The 20,402-nt window shown below is 47.4% G+C and overlaps 2 protein-coding genes across 8 annotated transcripts in view; one reads left to right on the top strand and one right to left on the bottom strand.

Moving 5' to 3' along the window:
• Window positions 1-20,402, bottom strand: part of LOC143368874 (lachesin) — a 288,084-nt gene that overhangs the window by 79,783 nt on the left and 187,899 nt on the right. For all 4 annotated transcript variants that reach the window (XM_076812073.1, XM_076812076.1, XM_076812074.1 and 1 more), the window contains one exon: window positions 7,347-7,453. In XM_076812073.1, coding sequence (XP_076668188.1) covers window positions 7,347-7,453 — 107 coding nt within the window. The remainder of the gene's footprint in view (window positions 1-7,346; window positions 7,454-20,402) is intronic.
• On the top strand, window positions 11,966-17,259 carry Fuctc (alpha-(1,3)-fucosyltransferase C). Of its 4 annotated transcripts, none has more exons than XM_076812083.1 (4): window positions 11,966-12,427; window positions 13,751-14,369; window positions 15,274-15,568; window positions 16,372-17,259. In XM_076812083.1, exons 2-4 carry the CDS (start codon window positions 13,808-13,810, stop codon window positions 16,721-16,723), a joined length of 1,209 nt encoding a protein of 402 aa, XP_076668198.1. In that variant the 5' UTR covers window positions 11,966-12,427; window positions 13,751-13,807; the 3' UTR covers window positions 16,724-17,259. The 4 variants fall into 4 exon arrangements, with proteins under 4 accessions (XP_076668198.1, XP_076668195.1, XP_076668197.1 ...); XM_076812080.1 differs by having other exon boundaries at window positions 11,966-12,563; XM_076812082.1 differs by having other exon boundaries at window positions 11,966-12,563; window positions 13,748-14,369.

The raw sequence follows: 20,402 nt of genomic DNA, 5'->3' as shown, positions 1-20,402 counted from the left end.
GAGGAGGCTCGGCGCGCGGGCACACTAGCGAAAAGTTAATCATTCCGCGGGAAAGTTGCGCGTTAATCGGGTCGGACGTGTTATCGGTGCCTTTTATTCGGCGCGTTTTCTAACGCGGGGAATAAATTTCATCGGGCGAGGGGTGAGCGATGTCGTGCGATCGCTGGATCGTTGGAGCACACGACAGGAAAGGAGGGAGCGAGAGAGACAGAGAGAGAGGGGAGCGGAGGGGGTGGTAACTCGACGATTTATCGGCACGGTAATTAAAAATAATTTCAGGGATCGCGATCCAACACTGCATCCGCGGGGCACCGTTGGCGCCGACGCTTGACGCGCTTACCCCCTGTAATCCGGTTAGCAAATTAATTATTAAATTCATTTCCTAATTAGGTAATTACCGGGAGCACTCGAGCGCGCTGCCTCAACTTTTGCTCCCGGAAAGGCCTGCTGCCAGCCGCCATTCCACCCCCCGCGAAAAATGGACGAACGCTGAAAGTTCTTTCTGCAATATTCGCCGACACTTTCCATCTAAATCCTTGCGACTCCGGCATACGTGACCGTGTCCTCGCCACGTCCGGCCATGAATTCCACGTTCCACGAGCACAGTGGACCGCGCAAGCTGCAGCCCTTAACGAGTCCAAGGCTACGCGTATCCAGGAGCCATCGAGTGACCTCCGAAAATACGGTGACCAGGGGTCCCTTTGCGTTTTTCAATTGGAGGCCCGGAATCCTTACGCAGCGCGGGGCATTCTTTCAATCCGCCAGCGTGCAGTCGCGCTCCGAGGAGCTCTGCGAGCGGACCGCGGCAATTTCGCCCGTGACCGAGCGAAAGAGTTTCATTGTAATTCCCCGGCGGCACGGCGCCGGCTTCCCGGCATAATTAAATCCAGGAAAATTGACAACGTCGTACGGTTTCGTGCGGCTAGCCGGGGCATTGAGAACAGCGGGAGAGGGGAAGGACAAAGGGGTGGGAGTAGAGACTTTGACACCCCCTGTAGATGGAATTTTCTGGTCTTTCGATCAAAGAGTCCCGTTGCAACTTGCCAGCTCGGACTTTGTATTCGCGGGACGTCGAATCTAATGAGGCTGCCCAGATATTCCCAGTCCCGATACGTGTTTCGGATACCAGGAAAAATCATTCGCGCGAAAACGGAGAGTCGATCGTCGTGCTGGATGTCCTCGGAACAGCGCTTGGGAATATCCAGGGAACTCGACTGCGGGCTCGTCGGACAATGGGGCGTAAAAAATTGATGGAGCTGCGGGGGAATGAATATTCTTTTTGCGCTTTATCGAAAGCCGTCGATGCAACGCAGGCACCGAAGAAAAAGCGAGTGGGTGGGTGGCACGGTAAACGTTAAGTGGACTCCAGTAAAAATTTCAAAAATACCAAATTTTTATTTTCTTAATCGATAATTTGAAGCCTTAATAGCATAATGCAAAAGGTATCGTCGTGAGAACGACGTTATTTCTTGGGGGTACGGAAACGAAATCGAAATCGTATACTTGCGTGCTTCGACGTACTTCGACGCGACGCAGCATTTTGTTTTTCATTCTCAGATATGAGAAACGCAGACTTGAAAAATCAGCCAGAGAAGAAGCAGTACGTGAAGCAGAAGGCTCAATGTATGAAGCAGGAATGGCTGATTAGATGTAAGTTCACGATACCATTAAAAAAATTAGGTTCTTATACTTTAAACGCCTTTTTCTCAAAACCATGTTTTGCAAAACGGTGTGCACGATTGCGCGAGATCTACTCACTCAATCACTTCGCACTTTCGCACATATCTTCATTATACTATTTATTCGGTATTGGCGATCAAAAATTTGCAATTTTTTATTTATTTCCACAAATATAAACAAAAAACTAACAAATTTTTCTTCGAAATTCAAGCTTAAAAATTCAAATGTCCGCGTTTTTGTTGCTTTTCACAAATCTTGAAATGTGCGAGCGTCAATGCTTAAACAATGTATTATAGTTTAACACGTTTCTTGGATTTTTGTGTCAGTGAACTCGTTTTAGCGTAATCACGCACACCGAGTGGACATGCAACAAAAGCAGTACTTTAAATTTCGAAAAAAAATATATGTGGTAGAGCTATAAAGTACCTACTAGGTGCATTTTGGAACATTGAAATATCTTAAGTAGTTGCTGACAAAAAAATGGTAAAGTTAGGGTTGTTATCTCCATATCACCCTAACGAAAGGGGGTAGAGATCTGAAATTTCTCTCAGTGTTTTTTTAGGCAAAGAGCATTATTCGGTACACATAAATACTAAAATTGGTGTTGGGGCCGTTTTTTCTATGCTTACCCCAGGCTAGACCCTTTGATGTGGGGACGTGGGCTCGAGAAATGGTAAGAAAGGGTCTCAGTTTCAACAATGTATCCATACATGCTCGTTTATTGGTTCTACATTTCACCATTGAATTGCACAAATTACTTTTTAATAAGAGATTGAGGGAACAATATACTGGAACGTTCCATTGTGTGTTGGTGCGCAGTACGGTCCCATTTAATTAATTGAAACTCGGATCCATGGAGGAAGATGTTCGTATTCATAGCTCGACGTATTCCTTCTTTGAAATGCCTTCACGCGTTCCACATTGGAAATGCCAATAAAACACGCGTCAACGTTCACAAGGGACAAAGGTGCGTCTCTTAAATTCGTTTATGGGACACGAAGATAGCCTCGAGAAGTTCCATGCAGGTGCGCCGTGAAAGTCTTCTCTGGTGCACCCCTTCGTAAGGTTAAAAGCAGGAATCTATTTTCTAGTATCCCAATCGACGAGACTTCGTCAGCGAATAATTCTCTGCCTCGTGTCTTCGAAACCGTTTCATGCCGCTTAGCATAATAGAGCTATTCTTCCCTTCTGTTTCTCTCTCCCTTTAGCGAAATCAATGACTTGGGCTGTCAAAGTATATCGTTTTCGATCGCCCGCGGGATACAAAAAGCGCCGGGTTTTATTCCCGCGACGTAGCGGCGCGCAGACATCTTTATGATTCCCTGGAATAATGGACGAAGCTGTAAACGCGGAGGGGCTTAGGGTTTATTGTCGCCGCATTGTAACGCTCTTTCATAAAACTCGATCTAGGGAATTATTAAAATTCTTCCCCTGGCCCCGTGTCACGTTGGTCGGTTCACGGTGGGCCTTTTGGGGAACGCCTGCGGTTTTATCGCGCCGGGGACGTTGCGTACAATCACTTATCGCTATCGCCACAAAGGAGCGTAAAGTTTCACTGGATAAGGTAACGCACTTTGCGATCAATTGTTTCAGAATTCTCCGCCAAGCATGTTTCGGGATCGAGCTTGTTATTCGTTAAATAGTGATTACTATTTTTGATTTTCTATCGATAAACGGGGATAGGTCCCCATTAGTGTACATAGCTGGTATTACAGTTCTGACGGACAAGACTCTAGTTTTGCAAATTACTGTTAACCGAGTTTCTAAAGCTGCTTATATTAACACCAAATAAGTCCATGCTAGCAGAATAGGAGTTCGCTACACTGCATATGTGGTTTACAGGGTCAGAGTTGACCATTCAGGAGATATACTGCTGGGGGTGAAAAGCACGTGTAAACCTAAACGATCTATTGGGAGCATAGAAGTTTATCAATTCAAGGAGTTGAGGGCATTTAATATGGCAGTTAATAATCTTAAAAAGAAAAAGCAAGTCCAACTCAGCTCTCCTAAACTCGAGGGACCGTATATTCAACCGATTCAGGAGTGGGATATAGATTGAGAAAATAACAGAGTTTTGTCCAGAGCGACTATAATCGTCCGTCGTATGTACATGGCGTTTTGCGGAGGGCGACTATAGTCGCCCGTAGTAGCGAAAGGGTTAACAGAGCCTAGTGCGGAGAAAAATTTAAACGCGACGTGTATTGGACTCCCAGTTCGCGAATCTCAGAAACTTGTGAGAGAACAACACTACCGAGCCTGTGTTCAACATCTACCGGGGATGTACTCCGCGAGAAACACAGAAAATAACATTTTACGTGATCTTGCTTTCCTCCATGCACCTTGCGGAACGGCATCCAAAAGATTCGTCGTGACTTGACCCCCGTCGAGCAATTTTCCTGGGACGCTGGTTGTCATCCGGGAACTAAAGCGGCTTTCGGAGTAATTGGCTCGGACTAATAAGCGCCTTCGGTCGTACCAGGCAACGTCTTCTCGCCCCGCGAGCAGTCACGTGCACGTTCCTGAAGGACATGCAGACGGAGAACGGAAAACGGAACACCGTGGAAGTTTGAACCGGCCCCTGAACACGTGCAGCACACATTCACCTCGCAGCAGTGCCCCAATCACCGCGGAGCAGCGTAATTGCGCGAATTTCTTCGCGATAACGGGATCGCTCGACTGGCTTGCATCCTCCTGCAGCTGCGGCGCACCTGTGCAGCGCGCTACCTCTTCAGCCGGCTATCTTTCAACAGGAAACAATGGCCTGAGACCGTTTCGCGGATCTCGATTCGAAACCTCGTCTCTCGAACGTTGACAGCTGTTTTAACGCGGTGGCGGGTAATGTAACGTTGAGAAATCTGCGGAAACGTGAATACGTGCCGTGATGCGAATAAGTAATTCGCACTGTAGTAATTAACGATAGGGCTGGACACATCGCGACCAACGACGTATCGGTAGAAAGTAGTTGGACGGGGGAAATTTATTGGACGAGGGAATTATAGCTGTGATTAATTAGCTGCGACTGATTTATTATCCACTGCTCTTTGATTTATCCGAAACACAGGGAGACATTAATCGAATACCTGCGTGATGATAACCGCCCGTTCACGCGGTGTGCCCGACGAAATTAAACGCGATTGTTTATCTAAAAAAGTCGCAAGGTACTTCCACCCTTGATTCGCTGTTTATTTGTAAGAATCTCCTGCGGTTCACCACCGCGTCGCAACTTTGCTAGATTCCGTCAAACGATATTTTGTGTGACGTATGAAATAGGAATAGAAGCGATCAGATGCTATAAGTGGAGGAAGCTAAAGAAATCTCCGCTTCTGTACCTACTTTTGTGATTTTCAGGTACTGTAGTGGAGTGACTTGGGCAGTAGATACAACAGTATTGCAATAAGATTTTACTAAATGTACGTTTTATGTAATTGTAAGTGATCCCTACTTTTAGGGCGACTATATCTCTGGAATTGTAATAAATTATGGATAAAATATAATGTAAGCGGGGACAAACTGTTGTTTTTATACCATCAGTTCACATTCGGCAACGACAGGCGACAGGCGTCAGAATAATATATCTTTCGTACAGGGGTCATCGTTTCAGATTCTGCCTGAACTAAATACATATCGTACGAGTCTCCGTTCAAACACGTTCCGACAACTTCAGTCACGTATCGTTTCAGTCAAAACATTCTTTTCGAGAATATCGATCGTCGTATGCCCGAAGCGTAGCTTGTTATAACTGATCGCGACGCTGCGTATAAACATTCGTACCCGATAACCCACAACAATATTTGTCCGAACCAAAACGTTCCGTGTCTGAACGGATAATATAAATCGACCTTTACTTGGGCCAGCAAAATAGCATACAAATCGTATAATGATACAATCAATCCGCAAGTATATAAGTACACGCATAGGGTAGCTACCCCACCGGCGGCCCCACTTTTCACGTTACCCAACCCCGTCAGTTTTGCTCGCGAGATCTATACCCGCTTGAACGGAAGGATCGCGTCGCTCGTTACACTCGCCGATATGTTTGTTGGCGTGTAACCTGTATGCAACGGATGCATCGCATGCAGCTTCTTCACGGGACAACTGATGCGTTTCCAATACCGTTGTTGCATAACAGTGGTCCTGAATGGCCGAGGGGGGATGCCAGAACGATCGGTCGAGATAACATAGAATCTCTTCCCTAGCCCCAGGCAAGATTGCGGTCCGCGGTGAAAAGGACCGACGGAAATTACCGACACGCCATCGCGGAACCGATTCGTCGGGGATGCGGTAATGCTAATAACGCTGCAACGATGCAACCCGAGGTAATTGAACGGGAGAGGATGAAGCTAGAGAACGAGAGGCTAGCACGAGCCGCATTACGTTTACGCTTCCCGTCCCCTTTCTTTTTCTCCACCTTTTCCACCGCTCCTTCCGCGCCCCCCTTCTCCCCCGGCTCCTTCATCCACCGCTTCTCCGTTTAATGATTTACGATCGCGAAAACGCAAATGGTAGAATAATGTGGAACACGCGTTGCGCTCCGCAGCGGGATATTATCCTGATGCGCGATCTCGTACACACCGATGCGAGGCGCCCCTCGTAATTTTCCTCCCCCGTCCGCCCCTGCGCTCCTCCGTCGTTCTCTATTTTCTTTTTTAATCGATGGCGTGCCAGTCACTGTACAACCCCGCGGTCTCGTTCCACCGCGCATTAATCTGTACGAGTTGTTCGAGTGATCGTTCCCGAAGATCCCTCCGCGCGGCTCAACCATTTCCTTGCATTGTTCCCTGCTAATAGACTGCGAGAATTATCGTCGCGAGACGCTGCGAGCCCTTCATTGTTTCCATATTCGAATGTTTACGCTTCAGGATGCTTCCTCGTTCGGTTGTTTTTTTTTTTTTTTCACGCGGATCGATCGTTGCATCATTTATTAACTGTTCGGTTTTTGCATCTGGGATGCTCGTTACCGCGTTTGATATTCCGCTGCTTCGGTACCGTACGCTGCATTTTTTTCCACGATGAAGTGTTTTATTGGCTCGGTTAATATTGTGTTACTTTGCAGATACATGTTCCCTCGCCCGGGGAAATGGAGCGCGGGGCGCGCGAGGAATCGATACATCGGAGAGGGCAGGTACCGTAAATATTTCAGAGGAGGCTCTCTTGCGGCAGCCGGCGTTACAATGTCTGCAGCGGCATTTATTATTCACTTGCGGCATTGCGTAATAACGGAGCGCCGGACGAAGCCTACGTAAGCGCCGAGGCCTGACCGCGCGCTGCGCTCCGCCGCGGCCTACCCAGCGGCCGTCAAGCTCCTCGCGAGACAGTTTTTAGCGGAAATACGGGGCAAATTGAAGGGTGACAACCGGATCGGCGAATCAGCTATTCTCGTTGCGTTCCATTACGACGCTGCAGCAGATACTCCATCGAATCGTTGTTACGGATATTTTGCAACGGTGGTACATGCATCCTTTGCGCAGCCATAGGCTGTCGATCGCGAATCGCGCGGGCTGGCATGGATATTTAGAGAGCGAACGAAATAGTTCCAATTTAGAAGGACAGTAGCTTGACAACGATGGAGGTTGAAACAAAAAAATGGAACGGACAGTTTCCCCCTAGCTTAAGCTTGGCGGCTATGTAGCGACGTGACATGCAGGTAGATGGTTCAATTTAATTACCTTGTAATTACCGAGGTTTTCGACGACACAGGGCAGGCTGACGTCTCTCCCCAGTGGCACCGTGACGTTCGGTATTGGCTCGGCAAACATTGGCTGCTCGGAGAGGGCTGCGCAGAGAAATCGAGGAAAATTCTATTAAAACATTTAGCTGTCGATACTGATTCAATATTTAATTAGCCTCGGTCAAGGGAAAAGTTAGATCAACAATGGGAATCAGGGCTGTACTTCCGAAAGGGACCGGTGGCCGATCGAGATGAAACTATGGCTGGGACTAATCGAATACTTAAATATTCGAATAGTATTCGAATACTTGGATATTCGAATAGTATTCGAATACTTGGATATTCGAATTATATTCGCCAAATAATTGAGCAACTCAAGTATTCGAATATTCGAATACCGAAAAATTCGACAAATAGTTCCAGCCCTAGATGAAACTCGGTAGGTATTACGAAGGGTGCGGAAAGACTCCAAATATAAAATTTTAGCTTCGGCAATTAATGCGTTAAAAAGATACAGGGGTAATTGTGCATAAAAGAGTAGATACACCTTACCGATTTTTTTTAATTCACTTCACCACGGTCCCCCCTCTTAACAATATTTCTGTTGATTTATACCGACACACCGCATTCCACTTTCCAACTTGTCCCGGGTGTTAGTTTTGGTTGGGGCTAGTTTAGTGTGGGGAGCGCGTAAACTCGTAAAGCATGGTAGCGAACTGGAGGGCTCCCTGGTGGGGGGCCTGCACCAACGTCAAAAAAAAATTTCAAAAAAAATTAACAATAATTTTTTATTAATATTTCGGAAACTAATAAATACCCGAAGCTACAATTTTAGATTAGGGTCCACACCCCCTCCTTCCCCCAAACTTCATCTCGATCGGGCACCGGTCCCTTTCGGAATAATATCCGGCATCAGTTTTACTGCGGATGCTCGAAAAATCGTAATACTTCGTTGCATCCTACTATAACTCTAACGATAAGGCATCAAGTGCCTAGAGAACCCTTAGTTTATAATCACTGTCATTACCAAAGTATTGTTTGCATTGCAGCGAACGGATGGTGCTCGAGTGAACGTGTTCGGTCGGTAAAGGGTCAAAGGGCACTCACTCGAAAATTCCACGGTGTCGACGCAAATAGAGGACTCGGGGGCGGGGGAGTACAAGCTTCCAAAGAAGACGAAGAGGAAAAGGAAGAGGAAGAGGAAGAGGAAAAGGAAGAGGGTCACCGCGAGTCACACCAGTCAAGAAATCCTTTGGGAAAGTTTCAGGATTGGTCAAGGGTGAAGCAAGAGGGCAGTTGGTTGATCGCTCGACTGGAAGAGGGAAGCCTTCGATTCCACTCGGAGACTGTATCCCGCGGAAGTGTACGCAGGAAGGAGAAGGACACTGCGCATAGAGAGGACGCTGCTACATCGATGCTTCGTGATAAATTTTCGATACCGTGGAAGCCGACACTCCGCTGGCTACTACGTCTTTCCCTTTCTACGAACCTGATGTAAAAATTTCAAGGAACCTTGTACTTTGGAATCTTCTCCTCTCCGGCGCTTTACTAAACGAATCTCAAATCACGTACCGTTTATTCTCTTCTCCGATCCCACCCGGGATTTCACTTTCCTCGTTCATCGGCTTTACGACATCGTGAAACGATAGCGGCTACAGCGAATGCCGCGCGGCTTCTGGCGATGAATCAAAACTATTGGTGGTATAGGAAAAAGAGACGGTGTATATGACGCGATAAATCCGTAAGCTCTAGAAAGCCCTGCCATAAAGTCGTGGCAATTTTATGCTCCGATTATTATGACCGATCCCGCGCCATTTAAAGTGGCTAAAGTCGAGGAATAACGTGGCGGATACCGTGGATGACGGATAGAGCAATGATCAACGAGAAGAATTAATCTCGCGGCGCATCGTCTCGGACCGAGGCGCGCCGCGTTCTCGCGAAGAGCCCTTTCCTCCGACGATGGTTAACCGGATACACTCGTCGGGCCTCGTTCCAATGGGGAATCTCTTAGCGAACTTCTGGAGGCCTTAAGAACCAATCCCAGTTCGAATTATTATTAAAGCACGAAGACGAATTGCTCCAGCTTTCGCGGCTAAGTGTTTCGAATGCTACGGCCTGGCGCGCGCGGAGAGTGGATGATTACGCCCGCACTGGTTCGGCAAGACGGTGAAGAATTAATCTCCTTCTTCTCGATGGATCTTCTATTCGATTAGCCCGATAAAACATGTAACGAGGGGGGATTAGGAAGTGCTCAGCTCCGGGTTGACTAACGCGCGGGAATATTTGATAAAGTCCCGCATCGCGAACCGTCGACATTTTTCAGCGCGGATAGGAAAGTCTATTTAGCAAACTGACAGTGCCTGCCGCCGTCGCGACGAGCATATTCCGCGCTAATTTCGAAGAATCTCCAAGCTGCCCGATCGACTCGAATAGATCTCGCTGGGATGGGCCATTAACGCGGAGAGTTTTACTCTCTCTTCTCCGTGGATGGCGCAAGTTCCGTTCGTAAATCACGATACCGCGAGGCAAGTGACCCTCTTCTATCGTCCCGATGGAAACTGCGGCGTCGTTCCACCGCGATTGCAAAGAGCCAAGTTTTTACGATTGAATGATATAAGGCGGCAAGTTGTACGCCGGTCTCCACCGAGGAGAGCCACTTAATCGACCGATACCCACACTGTATAAAATTCAATCCTGCCGGCGAGATCTGTCGATAAAATCTGCGCTTGTCGGCGCCGGAATCGATTTCGATCCTTCTCTCTGCGAATTGTCCGGCTCCGTGGCTCTGTCGATATTTCGCCTCCATTCCGCGGCAACTCTATCGAACAAACGGCGTCAGCTTCTCGATTCCCGAAATATCAGGGAGCGCGAGCTTTCGATTGGAGCGAGAAATTTCGTGGCTATTAAGCGGGGGACACCGTGACGCCAGTTGACGTGGCATTCGCGGGATATTGGAAACGCCGAGGAGCTGAAACGTAACGACAGACTTTCGAATGGAATACTCCAGGATCGTAGTTAAAAGCTTAATTGCTTGACGGAACTTGCGAGGAGGAAGCGAGTTCTAATAGGCAATAGGCATACATAAGTGAGGAATCTGAATGTAGGGCCTAGAAAAAGTTAACGCTGTCTGGAAATAGGCGTTTCAATGCAGGGCTGGCGCGAGGACCGTTGCAAGCATGATGTAAGGATATAGGGAAACCGGGGTAAGGTGAACCTCGGGGTAAAATGGGCTTCCTTAATTTGTTCTTTAACAAATGAATAAATTTACAAATTTTGGTGACGTAATAAATGTATGTAATATAAGAATGATAATTATGCACATTCAGATATCGAAAAATGTAAATTCATTTAAAGGATTAGAAATTAATTTTTAGAGACTTCCGATTGGTTTTCTTTTCCATTTAGCTTTTCGGATAAATGAGTCATAAATGTGTTACTTTAACTCCAAATTTTTCTGCGTTTTTAAAACAAGCTTATAAACATACACGTATACGCGTTTGCGAAAACATTAATCTTAACACTTGCATATGCATTTATATACATAGATATTTTAATACGATAGAAATTGGGAATGCGCAGTAAAAGACGAAAATGAGCCGCTCAGCGAGCACATTTTACATCCTTACATCATGGTTGCAAGTAGGGCTGTCATCTGTAAAATCATTAATCCAGGACAGAGGGCATTAAAACCCCGGGCATTTACACTTGACACCCGGACACTTTTAATTATTTTATATACTAGGTAAGAAATACCAAGACAAAAAATTCTGTGAATTATAGACTGTAACCGCAATCAAGAAATAAAGGTAAAGTATTTGTGACTTTTTGAGCGAGCAGCATCGAAAAACCGGGATCGCTACAGAAAATCACACGGACGTCCCCGGACGCCCTAAAAAAGAGATTGGAAAAACAAATGCTTCGATTAGAGGCTAGATTTGAATCTCTAGAAGAAACCTACAAGGTTTCAGAAAGATTGGTGAAGCGGTTTTGGAGAAATCGTGGTCACCGGTCTAAAAACAGCTCCCGGGAAATCAGTTGTAATTTTGCAATAACTAAGTATTTTTATACCGAAACATAATATTAATAACCTGTTAAAGCGTCCCTCAATCGAATACAAAAACCATCGCATAAAAATATGCATGTACTTTCTGAAATAAATTCCCAAGGAATCGATACTTTTCCAACCTCCTGACGGTAGGTAACCCCTTAAGCGCGCGATGTAGTTTTTTACCGCGCCCTTACGCGCCGCGTAACTCGTATAATGTGCCCTGTGTCAATGATCCAGAGAAGCACGGCGATAGCGGAGGAGGTGGATCTATGAACGGAGGCCTAGCAGCGAGCGATTGAATGCCGCGATCCACGAGGCATTTCACTTTCCCTTTTGCGCACCTGTTGTGGATTAAGCCAGCTCGTCTACTCGGCTGGCGATCTAATATTCCTTGGAATAGACCGTTCTCGCGCGCTGCACTGGTCGGCGAGAGGCGGGAGCCTGCTTGTGCGGTGCCCCATGAAAAGCAAGAATTTTCCGAGCGTTTCGAGCGCGTTCTGCGTAACGACGACCGGCCGAGCAACAGTGGGGACACGGCCTTACAGGCGTTGCGGCATCCAGGGTTCTGTTTGAACCAGTAGACTAGCAGCAGCGCAGCGAGTTAGTCGACGTGAATCCGAACACGCTGCGCGTCATCGTCGGGCGGACGCATCGATTCGCGTATCATTTTAGTAGTAAAGCCGGACCTAACCGAGACCTTAAACCCCACCCGAGTGCGATGGATGTCGGAGCGAGCACTGCTCCGGAGTGCAAGGGGCGTCCAGTCAGAATTGCTCCGGCGTGCTAATCTCACGGTGACGATTGCTCCAAAGTCGAAGGGACGTTCGTTCGACGTGCTACCGTCCGAGTCATTCGCATGTGCTCACGGAACCGTGATATCATTGAGGCACAGGGCAGACAGTGGGACCCCAAGTGACATATGCACGATCCACGTTCGTAAAGCGCTAATAAAATATGATCGGCCTGCAGTAGAAGCGGCTGGATGGCAGTGGAAAGGGAAAGTGGAATGTCGCGGCGGCAGACGGGCATGGGTACGGAAATTTACGAGTCCTTGAGAAAGTAAATCGTGGCCAACGACGATCCTCCACGACTTCCTTCGACGGACACCTGTGTCCTCCCACACAAACACACACAGACACATACACACGGATTACGCCTCGTACGAAGGTGAAGGATCAATCACGCCTTTTATCGGCCTTTTCATCCCCTATTCGCGAGCAGGAACAGAGACACGGCTCCCGTATTCGATGTGCGCGATGTCGCTCCAGCTGAGATTCGAAAACGTCCACGCGAGCAACAGGATAAATATACCTGCCCCGGTGCGCTCGACGTTTAATTTAGCTGCGTGTTAAAATGCAGAGAGGTAAAGGAGGAATCGTTTGATTTTAAGCGGAGGTGGCCGTCGAGCTTGCGCTAATTAGAATTCTCGATCGTTTCGCCAAGGCCCTGCGAGCGGGGATTAGCTGCCTGGCGAAAAGCGTTTCTTTTTCCCCTCTCTCCGGGCTCGATCTCGCGGAAGGAGTTACTTTTAATCAAACGAAACCTGTTAACCTCGTGGCCCATTTTCTCCTACTTCATATTAATTTTTCCTTGCCCCCTGCGCGAGGAACTGGATGGAAAGAGAGTGGAAGGCAGCCCCGGAGGCGAGACACAGGGACGAAGGAGTAGGATTTCTCTGGCTGGAAAATTCGCTCGATCTACCGCGAGATACTCGCAGCACCGTCCATCTTTTTAACTTTAAATTGCGCCTTTGTCTGCCATTCACTGGCTCTGTAAGAAGACCGACTCGTGGGCTGAATCGCGGCGCGGCACACCGCGCGGTTACATTCGCTTCAAGGCTACCTCGGACGCACTTCTAGCAGTAAAATGATAACGAAAGCCAGTGCAAACGTAACAGGCACATCTTCGTTGGTACAGATTCATTCAGAAGCAAGCGCTTTAGAGCACGCTGTAGATAATCATTCGAGTGACTCGAGCAGAGGCGGATCTGTACGCAGGCGGAAATCTATATGAATATGATTAATACGCGAATGAAATATTAAACACAGGTAATTTAATAGTAAAGGGTCACTTTTTTATTTTGGCAGTTTTGGCCGGATGATCTTTGGGCACAGAGGCAATTTTAAAAGCAATTCGCTGTCTTTTCATCTAGCAGATTAGCAATAACTTATACGCGAGCTGTCATATTGAATTCATTTAGAAATTGTCTCGATCGTTGAAATTCAAATATTCGCTGATATTTGACGAAAAGAGCGGCAAACGTTAGCCTAGAGCGAATACTGGAGCGATTGAGCGAGGAGATTTGAAGCTTCCTGTGCGACCTGGTGAAAGCGAAACCTCACTGATTCCAGGAGGGAAAGCAAGTGGAGCGCAGGGATAGAAACTGAAGCGGAGACTCGACGCGCGCCGATATGAAAGCGCCGATCCTCAGCAAGTCTGGCTTGATCGTTCTCGCGACCTCCGTCTGCTCCCTGTACTTGCTGGCGTTCTACTTCAACTGCAGGATCCACGACATCCTGCTGTTCCGGAAGTTCGCGCCCGCGGGCCAGAGGGTCGGCAACGGGACCAAGAAGATCCTGTTCTGGAACACGATGTTCGGCGACGAGCTGTTCTATTTCGGCAGCGGGGACATTTTCAACGGCTGCCCTGTTAATGATTGCTACGCCACCCACGACAGAGGGTACGCGGACGTGGAGGAGTTCGACGCGATCCTGTTTCACGGTAACGAGCTCGTCGAGCAGGACCTGCCGAGCAAGAGGAGCTCGCGGCAGTGGTACGTTTTCGTGAATCTGGAAAGCCCGGTAAATAGACCGTATCCTGGCCATATCTACGAGGATTACTTTAATCTCACGATGGCGTACAGATTGAACAGTGATCTCGCGTGGACGTACGGGAGAATCAAGGACTCGAGCACCGACCGGGTTGTCGCTCCTCTCCCGAACACCAGCTGGAACGCGCTTTACAACTATTCAGGTAAATTTACATCGCTGTGTGACTGGTGAAGAGTGACTTGACGGTTGGTAGAAGAATACTCGAACGAGTCTAGTTCCCTAAGAATTGAAAGGATTCGCTAGACGCTGTCGATGATAACGAACAAAGGTTGATTCGTTGCGGATGGATTCCGATGGAAATCCAACCCTTCGAGGATGCAGGAGTTGCACGACGAAGCTTCGAGGAGCGTATGAAACGGTGATTCGAATAGATCGGAATAATTCTGCCACCCGATTCCCGCGATATTGATGTACCTAATTTATATCAAGGAGAACGTGGAATGGTCGCAGGGCAGCTGGAAGCTGTGCTCGTTAAATTAGAACCTTCCATCGATTATCTGAGCAAGCTTGAAACGAGTTACTTTAAACTTTCGTTAACGTTGGGACGTTGTTCCCAGCTATTTGCTGCGGGCTTCCCGCTGAGGGTGCAAGGAGTTGCTTAGAAAGCGCGATGTTCGAGGATCCCTTTAAATATAAATCCCCGACCAACGGCGCTTCGAAGCATCTCTCCTTACAATATTTATACAACTGCGAGTAGCGTATGAAGCATCCGAGAGACGGTGAATGTTAGAAAGTTCGCTGCAGCTTGCGAGATCCGGGTTGCGTAACCGTGTCACGCAACGCGGGAAGCTTCTACGGAAACGTTTCGAATTAAAGTGTTGCCAGTGAATTGATTAACTTTTTTGCTGGCGAGCCTTCCTCGCCGTCCACGACCTTTAACTCCACGCTGGATCTTGCTTCGCTCGTCGATTATCTACCATCCCCGTCCCTGCACCCTTTCCTTACCGCACGCTTCTCCCTGGGACACTCGGATCGCGGATCTGTGGAAAATTGGGTGGACCAGATCGATGAATCGCGGTGAAGTAACGAGGAATTCGTTTGGACAGGTGACGGGGCCGAGGATCGGACGGACGAGCCGTTGTGGAGGACGATCCGCGGGAAGACGGAGCCGGTGGTGTGGTTCGTGAGCAATTGTCGCGCTGGAAGCGGCCGACACGCGTACGTGAACGAACTGTCCAAGCACATAAGCGTGGACGTTTATGGGAAATGCGGCAGCCGCCGGTGTCCCCGTAGCGAGGACTGCTTCACCGAGATCGCCGAGCCCCGGTACTTTTTCTATCTGTCGTTCGAGAACTCCCTCTGCGAGGATTACGTAACCGAGAAGCTGTACAACGCGCTCAGGTAAAACAATAGAGCGGGGGAGGGCGGGCGAAGCGATTTCAACGGTGAAATTGTCAGTCGCAGCTCGGCCCGTCCGCCATTTACTGGCCGATTTAAATGACAAGCGGCCGCTGGGCTCATTCCGAGGCCTGGAAACGATGGTCGATCCGCTTTGCAGCCTGCAGCTTGCGGCACGCTGAAATTGTTTCGACGCGTGGACGCGCTGCGAATGATTTCCTCTGACAACACTGTCCCACCATCCTCTATTAGCCTCCCCCTCCTCTTTTATTCCGCCTCGTTATGTCACGTCACGTTTCGGAACCGCGTTCCTCCTTTCTTTTTCCTCATCCTCCGCCGTTCGAGCGCGTTGCGAACGGTGATTCACGCGGGAATTACGAAACGAAACTGCAGCCGGCTTCTGCGGCGATTATCACCGGCAAGCACGACTCCAATAACGAATCGTTAATTGATATCCCCCCATCTGGCATTCTGGCGGATAAAGGCCAGTCGAGATATGCGAGAGACAACTGTACTTATGTAATTCGTTCCGGTTTTGGCGTGCGTGTGTGTGCTGCAGGAATGTGTACTTAGTCTCCTGTGGTTGATAACTCCCTGCTAATTACGAATGATACTGCTGCGCTTCCCGTCCCATTCCCGGGTTCCGGTAATCCGTGCTTCGGCTATTCCACTCGGAGAAAGGAGCTTTAAAATGTGAACGATTCCTTTTCATGTCGAGCCCCAGAAGCAAGCTGCCAGGGCCCGAAATAGAATCAGCGGGAGGAAGCACACTAGTCTGAATAAATTGTGGGTTTTCCTTTTTTCAGCTACGACGTGGTGCCGGTTGTTTACGGAGGCGCCAATTACAGCATCTTCGCCCCGCCGCGATCTTACATAGACACCCTGAACTTTGACACGCCGAAACTTCTGGCCGAGCACTTGAATTGGCTGATGAAGCACCCGCGCGAGTACGGCAAGTACTTCGAGTGGAAGAAGCACTACAGGATCGACAAAAGTAGTCGACCTACCGCCTGCAAGCTCTGCGAGTTTCTTCACGAGAAACGGGAGCCGCGAACGCGCAACGCGCTGTCAGAGTGGTATAACCCATGGGACAACTGTCCTCTGCACGAGCTACTGGGTCGGCATGCGTACGTCACGGGCGATATGCTGAAGAATTAAGACTGACCCGCGCGCATGGTGTTCTTCTGTAGGCTGACCAACCCCTATTTGGTCGCGAGCTTCCAGGATTTCAGTATTCGAAGATAAGTATTCTTCACTCGCGATTCGTCCACGTAGCGTGGCTCGAACTTTGCGATAATCGCGGCGGTAACTTTGCATACTTACATCACCATATACGTGTCGCACTCATAGTCTTAGGATTTCTGTGCTGTTCTAGAAAACCGGGGAAAGATAAGTCGCAAGGGGAACGGAAACGTAGGTTCAGAGTTGGTTCACTTTATTTATTTAAACTGAAACGTAGGTTCAGAGTGGGGCGTAATCAATTACGGATGTAATTGGTTGTGTAGTCAATTACTTTCATTGCAATTACATACTGTGTAATTTAGGGCTGGGACTATTCGAATAATTTAATATTCGAATATTTTACAAGTATTCGAATGCTACGAATAAACTTTGAATATTTGAGTATTCCAATGTTATTATTCGAATACTTAAATATTCGAATACTATTTGAATACCTACTTAAATATTCGAATACTATTCGAATACTTAAATATTCGAATATTATTATATTTGGCGAATATAATTTGAATATCCAAGTATTCGAATAGTATTTGAATATTTAAGTATTCGAATAGTATTCAAATACTTGGATATTCGAATTATATTCGCCAAATAATTGAGCAACTGAAGTATTCGAATACCGAAAAATTCGACAAATAGTCCCAGCCCTAGTGTAATTCTGATTAAAAAGTAATTGCAATTACATATTATTTTTTTTCTAATCTTAATTGCTTCGCTAGTGACCGCAATTACAATTGTAATTGTGGTCAAATAAACTAACGATTACAGAAAGTAATTGTGGTCAACTAAACTAACGATTACAGAAAGTAATTCTGGTCAACTAAACTAACGATTACAGAAAGTAATTTGTAATGAGAGTACACTTTGCCAAACTCTGCGTAGGTTGTCATCATAGAAGATAATATTGCGCGAGGATATTACGAGTTTGTAAATGAGAAACGACGTAAACGCTACGATAGCATGGGACCAGATAAAATCTTTTTCCACCGACACCGACTGTCGTCGCGACCCAAACGAAACACGAGAGTACAAAAGCTGGCCAAATATTGTGCTTCTGCCAGCGACGCAGAAACCATGTACCTATCCCTTAAATAAAACACTGTTCCCTGGGGCGTACACTAGTCGCGAGGTTCTATGGGCAGTTGACGTTTGATGAATTAAAGTTGAGCGTAAACAGCAAGTTCGATCAAGTCTCGAGTTCGTTCTTTAGAGATGCACATTAATATTTATGAGGATATTTGGGCTCGGAGCTGTTGCTGCGGCGAGCCCTCTGCGATGCGCATTGCCGTCTCAGTCACGGCATTTGTTTATGAAGGGATGCTGAATCCTCAGGGGATCAAGTTCTCCCGTCGATTTGCCGAACGGCAGTCCGCGATCGACTGTCTTAAGAAAACCACGTTCGCTTACAAGGGAAGATCTCGAATCCGAAAATTCCAAAAATTCTGAAACTTTCTGAACATATAGGGGATTTCTTCCTGATTACAACGCAATTTTTCTTTGCCGCCCAAATTCACTCGAAGGGGATGAAATGAACCCCTGAAAATCCGGTTATTTTCCGATTTTGTGTTATAACTCGCGAACTGTAAGAGATAGAAAAAAAGTTTCAAGACAAAAGTTACTTCTTTTAATTAGATCTATCATTTGATAAAAAAATTATTTTAGAGTCCACGAGTTATAACACAAAATCGGGAAATAACCGGATTTCCAGGGGTCAATTACACCCCCTTAAAGTGAATTTGGGCAGCAAACAAAAATTGCGTTTTAATCAGAAGGAAATTCCCTACATATTCACAAAGAGTTTCAGAATTTTTTGAATTTTCGGGTTCGGGATCTTCCCTTGTTAGTGAGCTTAATCTTTCCAGATATATATTTATACGTGCAGTCCTAAATTACTGTGCGAGCTCATTTATTTTTTGATCGTCCGTGTCGCTTCCTGCATCCTCCCCCACATATTGTACATTCTATCTGACCTCAGTTCTGTTAAGTTTCCTAAAATTTAAATAAACTTGTTTATGGAAAAACTTGTTGGTCATTTACCCGTTCGTCAAATGAGATCCACTTTCCCGTATCCTTTACACGTCACGTGCACTTCGACTAATGCACGGCGACCATCGTGTAATCACCGGAACGCAGATAACACATTCGCGGGGCACTCGTTTCTTGAAATACATAGACTAATGTATCCGCGGGCTATTTGAACACGCGACTAGAAATTGCACGATGCATCTAAAAGGCCACTTATCGGCTGTATTCTTAGAAAACTAATTGTGCAACGTTTAGCGCCCGTGCATCGAGGTTGCAGCGTCGCAATCGGATGTTCTCCATCACGTGGGCGATAAGACTTAATTACGCGTAAATCAACCGACAATGCCAACCGTTCACCTTCGTCCCATTTATATTTAAACACCAAATAAACATAGTCCGTCTGGACAATCGAATCTGTATTCGTCAGCGGCTGATTCATTGTAGAATAAAAGAGAAGTGACACTGACAAGGCCAGCGCAACGTCACCAATCTCCGTGGCCAGCGCCGAATGAGATCCCACAGCTGATCACAGCCGCCTGGTTTTGCATTCGGATGACGAATCGAAGCGACTAAATAGCTGAACACGTCCTACGTTTCTACAGTTGATTTGAACCTGAACACTGCATCATGCGTTCCTAAAGATGACTAGCGAATCGCGCTCCGCGAGTTCCAGGTGGCACAGGCGGCAATTAGAGCCGAGCATGTGCATATCATTACGATGCGTCATCTCGGCGGCATGCAAAACCAAACGGGGATTCACTTTAAAGAACATTATCGTCGACGAAGTTTGACCGATCCACAGCCACTGGCAAAGTCCTCGAAGCCTCTTTCGCTCGTTGGCCACGGCTACTTGCGACAATGCATACTTTCCTCGAGCAAGAAGAGAGGCCCAGGCGGGGGGAGTGTTTCCAGTTGCTCGACGGTTAATTGAAGCTCGTACAATCGTCACGAAAGTTGGAGTCGCCGCGGAATGGTGTTGCGTATCTTCCACGAGTCTACGTAGCCCCGTAAACATCGTTATCAATGTGAAAAGGGGCTTTCAGGCGAGCCGTGGGCGAGCGACGGTAGCGGGGAGAAAGCGGAGGGGCATTCTTCTGCACTTTCTGCGATGATCGCGGGCTGAAGAAATTTCGTTCGCTGGGGCGAGCTTAGAAGGGGTTGCAGTTACTCAATGGGCGGCTTGGAACGGGATTTCGTTGCGTAACGTTCGAGCAGAGTCGTTTCAATTATGCGTGAAGTGCTTGAACAGCGACTGGGGGAGTGGCGAGCAATTAGCTTTGCCTGCGCGTGCAGGTTCGCAAGTCTTTAAGGTGCTTCCCCCCTGTTCACTTGCAGATGTGCGAACGTATCGATTGTTACATATTAAAATCAATATCTTCTCTGATCAGGGGTTCGAAGGATGTTCTGCGATTTTAAAAAGTTTTGAAGCACTATATTAGGCGCCTCGAGCCTCCCTCGCTTAGGCTCCGTCACAGCCCCTGGAAGGCCCTGATTTCTGACAATTCTGACACCCCCAAGCTCCTATCGCGCTTTCTCTCTTTCAAGACCCTTCTCGACTCTACTAAATGAC

Source organism: Andrena cerasifolii, chromosome 5 (genome assembly GCF_050908995.1).
Source record: "Andrena cerasifolii isolate SP2316 chromosome 5, iyAndCera1_principal, whole genome shotgun sequence".
Taxonomy (NCBI): domain Eukaryota; kingdom Metazoa; phylum Arthropoda; class Insecta; order Hymenoptera; family Andrenidae; genus Andrena; species Andrena cerasifolii.
This window is presented reverse-complemented; position numbering and strand designations above follow the sequence as displayed.

What these genes read in the sequence shown, in the direction of transcription:
- Fuctc (XM_076812083.1), top strand. Translation starts at nt 13,808, where the DNA reads ATGAAAGCGCCGATCCTCAGCAAGTCTGGCTTGATCGTTCTCGCGACC. An exon ending in CGCGCTTTACAACTATTCAG is followed by an intron (nt 14,370 to 15,273) that starts GTAAATTTACAT and finishes TCGTTTGGACAG; the next exon opens with GTGACGGGGCCGAGGATCGG. An exon ending in AAGCTGTACAACGCGCTCAG is followed by an intron (nt 15,569 to 16,371) that starts GTAAAACAATAG and finishes TCCTTTTTTCAG; the next exon opens with CTACGACGTGGTGCCGGTTG.